Source organism: Triticum aestivum, chromosome 1D (assembly GCF_018294505.1).
Source record: "Triticum aestivum cultivar Chinese Spring chromosome 1D, IWGSC CS RefSeq v2.1, whole genome shotgun sequence".
In the NCBI taxonomy this organism is placed as follows: Eukaryota; Viridiplantae; Streptophyta; class Magnoliopsida; order Poales; family Poaceae; genus Triticum; species Triticum aestivum.
This window is the reverse complement of record NC_057796.1, coordinates 221,080,972-221,089,073: the sequence shown is the minus strand read 5'-3', so window position 1 is coordinate 221,089,073 and position 8,102 is coordinate 221,080,972. Positions and strand designations below refer to the sequence as shown.

At 46.4% G+C, this 8,102-nt stretch overlaps 1 protein-coding gene across 1 annotated transcript; it reads left to right on the top strand.

Annotated features, from left to right (window-relative positions):
• The first annotated feature begins 3,442 nt into the window (after nt 1–3,442).
• Nucleotides 3,443–4,400, top strand: LOC123181094 (uncharacterized). The gene has a single exon (XM_044593318.1). The coding sequence runs from the start codon at nt 3,600–3,602 to the stop codon at nt 4,143–4,145; it is 546 nt and encodes a 181-aa protein (XP_044449253.1). The 5' UTR covers nt 3,443–3,599; the 3' UTR covers nt 4,146–4,400.
• Nucleotides 4,401–8,102: the final 3,702 nt, after the last annotated feature.

The following is an 8,102-nucleotide window of genomic DNA, read 5'->3' as shown; positions in this document are numbered from 1 at the left end:
ACACCCCCTCCCCCCGAGGAAAGTGATCTGCCATCGGATCTGGAGCATGAATCGAGACTCCCGCAACACGAGTTCAACTCCGAGTTTTGCGCCACCGAGAAGTAACAAAAGCTGAGTTGTGTGCACGGGCACACTCCCGCTCGACATGTATGCACGGAGGGATTCGACATTGGCAGGCGGTTTCTCAGTTGCCCCTTAGAGGTTAGTGCTAAGTTCATCATTTTACTTCAGTTAATGCCACCGCTCATCCAGAATACTATTTAACATTGGCAGGGATATGAGGCTTATGCCTTTGTTAACTGGCTGGATGAAGAATGGCATAGCAGGGCTCGGAGTGTTATCACCAAACTCGCAGAAGATAACGTAAAGCTGAAGAAGAAACTGGCTGATCTGGAATGTACAATCAGTACGATAAAGCAAGAAAGAATCAATCACAGGCAACAGATGAAAGCAAAAGACAAGAAGGAACTAGCATGTGTAGTTCTGGTTGTCGCATTAGCCATGTTCTATGCGCTATTTGCAATGATGATTAGAGGTTTTGTTTGAAAGTATTGCTAAAGCACATCTAGATGTGCTCTAAGTAAGGCACATCTAGGTCCTATGCCACTGATGTTACGCGAAGATTCGTGCAGATATTTTCCTTTGTCTTTTTCTTTTTCTTTGTAGTTTGATTATTACTCGCTTTATCAATAAGAAGAGCTTAATGTATTGCTTGCCAACTGTCCTACTCCGTTCGTACCGGTACCGGTGCATAATCTCAAAACTCGTTCCTTCTTTTTGTCCTGAAAAAATAAACCAGCCAATAGGAGTCCCGCGCAACCCCGGGAATTTGGAGCGACTGGGTACAAATAATTACGGTTGATTATATCAGCGGTTAGATAATACGTCAACCCCCGCTTCAATTGGCATTTCCTCTTCTCTGCATACCCCGCTTAAGTGTCGTATTTATTAGGTTATAGACTCATTGTTTCTTAGAGTGTGTGATGTTCCGGTAACTTAGCTAGTTACCACAAGCACCTCTCTCTTCATTAAATATGTGCCACATAAGCAAAGTTATATTGGAGTGTGTGATGCTACTCCTAAGTTTCTTCCCATTGTGACCAGCCTTACTCTTTACGCATGACAGTGATTTGCCTACGGATTTCAAAGAGGACACGATCCCCATTTTCTTTTTGCGGGCAGAAGAGGACACGGTCTCATGGGTTCGTTGGATGGCCAGCAGCTACTATGTATACTCCTGTGCAAAACCGCAAGCGAAGCAAATACACCGCGCCCATACCTCGGCCAAATTCAAGCCATTTCTGGCTCCATCGTCTCCATTCACTCGCAAACAACGAAACAGTACTACGCTCCTCCCATGACACCGCAATGCTGCGACACACTGGCATCTTAAAAAAAAGTAAATACACGAAGAGTCATAGAACTTGCACGTGACGTTCAGTTTGGTGCATAAAGTCGTAAAATACATGTTTCTGGTCATCTAACTTGTCTTCTCGTTCATATACGGTGCTTTCTATCGTATCCGGCCGTATCCCACGCACACCTGGCGTGCCAACGTTGTGGGGTTCCATTTTCACTGTTTTTCAACCCTTGCATTTTATTTATTTATGCAGAAAATTCTCAAATAAAATTAAAACCAAACTTTTCTGAACCCTTGCATTTTACCTACACGGACAATTCTCAAATGAAATTGAAAACGCGGCTACATGCTGGGCTTCGAACTACTCGACTAACATGATGTTTGGCGATTAGTACGCACAGTTAGCTCCATATTATATGGATAGTACGAAGAAGTAGAAATTAAAACAGGAAAAGCTGTGCAAAAAAGGGATGGCCCCGGTTCAAACCTATGACCTCCTGGCTAGCTCGCCGCATGTGCAGTTAAAGAGATATACACGATTTCTCTTTTGTATCCTTTCTTTTTTCTATCTAAGAAAATAACTTATATTCTAGATAAACTTTTCGGACAAATCATTAAACTTTTCCGCGCAAAGAAAATCATTAAACTTTTGTTTGAATTCGCACAAAATAAAATTTGAAAAATCTAGATAGAAGAAATATAGGGCAGAATGAATGTAAATAATTTTTAGACAAAGAAACTACATTTTTTAAATTCGAATAATTTTAACTTAAACAATCTAGTGCAGAATGAATGAGCGCATTATTTTGGACAAATAGACGGAAATTGTGTTTGAATTCAAATAATTTTAAGTTTTTAAATCTAGATAAAGGAAAATATAGGTCAGAATGCTTGTACATAAATTTTTCAGACAAATGAACTATTTCTTCTGAATTCGAATAATTAAAAATTTAAAAATCTAGATAAAAGAAAATATATTGCAGAATAAATGTACATATATTTCTTTAAGGCAAATTAGGGTTTTTTTTCGAATTTGAATAATTTTAAAGTTGAAAATCTAGATAAATGAAATATAGTTCAGCTGATTTGTCCAAAAGAATTTTAAAATTTGAACAATTTTATATTTGAAAAAAACGATCGCTCAAACAGAATGATTCCACTCTCCCCGTGATAATGTGCATAAATTTCTATTACCCGCGTAGTTTTCTTAAATAGGACAAGATTAATAACAACATACACACGAACATTTCCCCGCATGAATATTTTTTTGAAATGCATGAACATTTTTAAAATGCAACTTACTTTTTTAATTACACAAATATTTTTTACAATTTTTAATTTTTTAAAATATCACATACTTTTTTTACAACATAGAACATTTTTGAAACGTCACAAACAACAAAAATATATGTTGTTTTCTTACATCATTTTATTCCTCCGGGGAATTACACGAACATGTTTTTAGTTTTGGTTTATTCCTTTGTTGGGCTGAGCGAACATTGTATAAAAGAAAATTTTGTTTGTGAGTTTGATGTCAATTTATTCTCGGTCGAGTGGCTAGTGCAGTTATCTCTTAGTTTGCTGGACGTCCGTTCTAGTCCCCTGGCGCTATTTTATTTGTCTTTCTTGAAAGATACTGTGTGCCTACACGTGCGTAATTAAATAAAAATTGAGGATGTTTTTTGCAAAAGAAAGATAATGCATGGCTCACCCAACACCTCACCACTCACCGCCACCGACATGTGGGCCGTATTCATGCTGACACGACACATGAGCACAAGATACGGCTAGATACGAAAGAAGTGGCCGTATCTGCACGCATAGGCAAGTTATGTGACCGCAATGACGTACGACGTATTTTACAACTTTTAGCACCAAACCGAACATCATATGCAAGTTATATGACTGTTATTGATATTACCTCTTAAAAAAATGCAGTATTACTAGTACACCGACAGCAACGATGGCAGACGCCGTAAATATGCTCAACCAGGCCCCCCATTAAAGTCACTCCGTGAAACAAACCTTATCCACACCACTCCCGTCCCCCTCCCGCCGCTATAAAACCCGCCGCTCCACTCCACCAGTTGGAGTAGGAAGAAGAACAAAACGCCTACGCGGTTCACATACACTTTTACACACGGCAGCACACGGAACACGCACACACATTGCTTGTGCACCTCCTCCGCCGGATCACGAGCCAACCGCACCTCAGCCGGCGGGGTAAGAGCGCGAGACGATGGCTGGCCGGAGCAGCAGCCGTTCCATGGTGTCCGCGCACCGGCTCTTCGCGCCGGCGCCGGCGCGCACCCTGCAGCACGCGGCCGACCCGGCCCTGGAGCTCGACGAGGCCGACATCATCTGGGGCGGCGCAGCGCTGGCGTCGTCCCCGCCGGCCGACGCGTACGGGCGGGCCCTGTCCACGTCCACTCCCTCCAGGGCCTCCAAGCCACGCGCCGCGGCGCCACGAGATGCCGCCGGTGGCGGTGGAGGCGTCGGGGGCCCGGCGTCGCTGCCTGTCAACATCCCCGACTGGTCCAAGATCCTGGGGTCAGAGTACGGCGGGGGCAGCGCCGGCGCGGGGCGGTGGCCGTCGGACGATCGCGGGGACGCGTACCTGGACCGCGGCGACCGGCAGTGGGTGCCGCCGCACGAGCAGCTCATGTACCGGGAGCGCGCCGCGGCGTCCTTCTCCGTGCGCGAGGGCGCCGGGCGCACGCTCAAGGGCCGCGACCTCCGCCGCGTCCGCAACGCCATCTGGGAGAAGACCGGCTTCCAGGACTGATCCTGATCCGGCCCGCCTACGGCGATCCATCGTCCGTGCCCTTACGATTAATTTGATGAGTTTTTCTTTTCTTCTACGAGTAGTTTGTGATCGGTGACGAGAATGAGATGCAGCGGATGGTAGTAGAGATTGGTTAAGCCTCTGGTTTTGGCAGTTTTCCCCGGAGAGGCCGGCTGGCTCGATGTACTACCACTAAAACAACCAGCGAATCGATTGCTCCTTAACAAAGATGATGAGTACGAGTTGTACCAGCAATGTCCATGTGCCGTCCACTGATTTCTTGCTGGTTAACCACTGATCTATAATGATCTGCCATCACCAGCACTAGTACTAGTACTAGTACTAAAATGATCTGCCACCTGCAGAGAAAACTGGTTGGTGCAGATAGGCGTAGTAGTACTGTTTGTAAAGATTCCAGAGAAATTAGTTGTAGGTAGAGTGAGCTGTTGGGATTATTGGCAGAGCGGACTCGATTTAAAAAGGGAGCCTAGTCTATCGGGGGAGTTGGGGGCAGATTTGGACGTGCCGAGAATAAAATTTGTAAACAAATCGCATGCGAAATGGATAGGGAAGAGAGAGAGAGATGGAGAAAGTGGGAGGGGCCCTGATTGGACGATGGGGGCGAAATGTCGACACTTCGCATTAACTAGTTAGTTCGCTCGCATACTTAACTGCAAAGTACTCCCTCCTTTCCGGTTTATAGGGCTTATCTTAAAATCCTAGTTTTTTTTATTTTATAAGACTTAATTTGGTTGTTCTTCTTCACAAGTTCAGATTTCAAGGTGCACTAAGTAATTGCATGCAAGTATTAAAAAGAAAATTGATCAATGCATGTACTTTATGCATGCATGCATTGCAATTAATACATTGGTAAACATAATTTTTTAAGAAAAACAAAAGCATTAATTAAATGCTTTTGCAAATTACAAAAAGTATTCCACCACTCATCATCTACCTTGATTGGTGAGATTTTTGAATTGAGCCCTATAAACCGAAAAGGAGGGAGTACTAGCATTGCCTCCAAAAAGAAGGACTAAAAATAGCGACCCGAGTAGTATAGCAGGAATATGAACAAACACCTCACGTTTAGCCTTGCAAGGGCAACCGATGGTTTAGATCACGACTGATGAAGACTCCAAAGAAAGCTACCGGTAAAAAAACACCGCGTACACAAGTCTCGTATAGAATTTCAGCTGTGTTTGTATGACTTTGGACCTCATGCAGCATGTATCACTTCGGAACTCATGCTGGCTCACATTTCTTCTAATTGACCGCCCTTTTTTTCTTTTGAGAACACAGACGGCTTGTTCGAGAACGTATTTCAGTGCTAGATAGACTAATTTTGGAGGAAGAAATAGATCGCCTCTTCTAGAATGTATAGTACTAGTGTTCACGTCTCTTATCCTTCCTTTTCCGCGAGGGAGTACTGAATAAAGTCTCTTGTAATGGAAGGCGTTAGGATATACGGAGTTGCGCTATTGGCATTTTGGTACGAAACCAATTTAGCTCCGTGGAATATTCGCGGCGATAAGAGATGGCAAAGGAAAGGGAAAGCTCCGGGAAAACGCCACTCGGTTGCCGCGTCTGGCCAAGTGAGAGCGACTCTACTGTCGCTCCCTTGCGCGTTAGAAGATCATACGTGCACGTCGTGTAAGTATTTGTGTCTGACAGGCAACAGATAACAGGCGTAAAGAAAAGGCAAGGAGAGAGAGAGAGTTGTGGATTTGACGGAACGCCGCGTTTGCCTGGACCTGGACTTCCGATGGCGATGACATGGGTGGCGGGATAAGACGTACGATCTCGTAATTTAACCTGGGGGATGCGCGGTAGATGCCGCTGACCCAGCTTTTGTCGAGACGTGGTGGTACGACGCGGTGTGGTGCTCGCTGCTCAGTGCTCAGGCCTCAAAGGCACACGAGGAAGCTTTGTCGTTGTCGTCGTCGACGGATTAAAGCCCACTCGGTTTCCCTTCAGCGAAAATAAGGGGTGTTTGGTTCAGTGACTTTTTAGTTCCAGAGACTAGAAAAAATCTCTAAAAAGTCCCTAGAAACCAAACGGAAGGGACTTTTTTTTTACAGAGACTAAAAAAAGACCCTACTAGAGAGTCTTTTTTAATTAGTCCCTGAAACTAGAAATAGGTGGTCGACCAAACACCCCCTAAGCTGTAGAGTATGGTTGGTGTGGTGAAATAGGTGGTCGACCACCTACAGCTGAAAAGTGCCACTTCGAATACAAAAGTCAAGCTCCAAAGTAAGGGAATCAAACTGTCAAAAAAAAAAACGTACCAGTTGGGTTTCCAGCTGATCGGGCAACATGTGTTCAACGCCGTTGAGGAGCTGAGCTGAGCTCGGAACGAAACTCACAAGCGGGCAGCGGCGAATTGTCAGTGGCTAATGCAGAGCACAGAGAGAGTGAAGAACAGCGGAACGATAAAGGCCGGACCCAGCTCGGCCGAAAGATGATGAGGAGGAGGCTACGGCTAGGCATAGCTAGGTGGGCGCTGTCAGTCTGTCAGTTACTACAGCTAGAGGGAACTGACACTTTGCAAGCCGACGGATATAACATGGGTTGTTTGCTTCACGCTTACTAGATTCCTATGTTATGTTGCATCACCATCTGATCTGCGCTACTGATCTAATGGGAGAGAAACCAAACTTTGGAGTGTGTCTAGTCCACTAACGACATCTTCAACGCCGACCTGCAAACTCTTGCATGCATCCGGACTGTGCTGTGTGGATAGCATAAGCCATCTAACGCGGACCTATATCGGTCCGTGGGGTGGTCCAAACGTGATTTATCCAACAAACCGGAGACAAACTTTTGGGTGGGTTGGGGGGGGGGGCTTTGCAGGAGTCTGGACCGATCCTACACCCTCTCCTGACCACCCTGTCCCACCAAACCCCTCCTCTCTAGCCCGCAGGCATTCCCGCCCGGCTCCAGCTGCCCGCATTCATACTGCTGTAGAGCGTCGGTCAACGTTGAAGACGGCTCAGGGCGGACGCGACCTCTCACCGCCTCCGCCATTAAAGTGGCGTGTCATTCGAGGGCGCCGCGCGCGACGCGTCTCCGGTGTCTCAGCTTGTTCAATGCCGAAGACGCGTGACTGGTCGGGACGGGATGGATACCTACCACGCCCGTTCAATGACGCTGCCCATCCGTATGCCGCCATTAAGCAGGTTCGCCGGCGGTAGCGTCGCGCATTGACGCACCCGCACGCCTCGCCACACCGGAATTCACTATATAAAGGCGACCACACCCGGCTAACTCCACACCACAACACAAGCCCCTTCCTATCCTCCTCCCTTGCAGTGCATCCACCACGACTGCAGGCCGCGAAGCTCTGTGGGAGAGCCTTTCTACGGCGATGAAGCATGTTGTGGCCGCCCTGGCCGCCACTTGGCAGAGCTGCCGTGCCAGGCAGATCGAGGACGACTTGTCGGCCAGCTCGCCCGAGGTCTGCGATGACGAGGACGAGACCACGATCGAGACAGGCTCCTGATACGTCTCCAACGTATCTATAATTTTTGATTGTTTCATGCTATTATATATTCTGTTTTGGATGTTGAATGGGCTTTATTATACATTTTTATATTATTTTTAGGACTAACCTATTAACCGGAGGCCCAGCCCAGCCCAAATTGCTGTTTTTTTTCCTATTTTAGTGTTTCGAAGGAAAGGAATATGAAACGGAGTCCAAACAGAATGGAACCTTCCGGAACGTGATTTTCGGAACAAACGTGATCCAGAGGACTTGGAGTGGACGTCAAGCAATCAACGAGGAGGCCACGAGGCAGGGGGCGCGCCTACCCCCTGGGCGCGCCCTCCACCCTCGTGGGCCCCTCGTAGCTCCACCGACCTACTTCTTCCTCCTATATATACTCATATACCCTCGAAACATCATATACGGAGCCAAAAAAACCCTATTTCCACCGCCGCAACCTTCTGTACCCGTGAGAT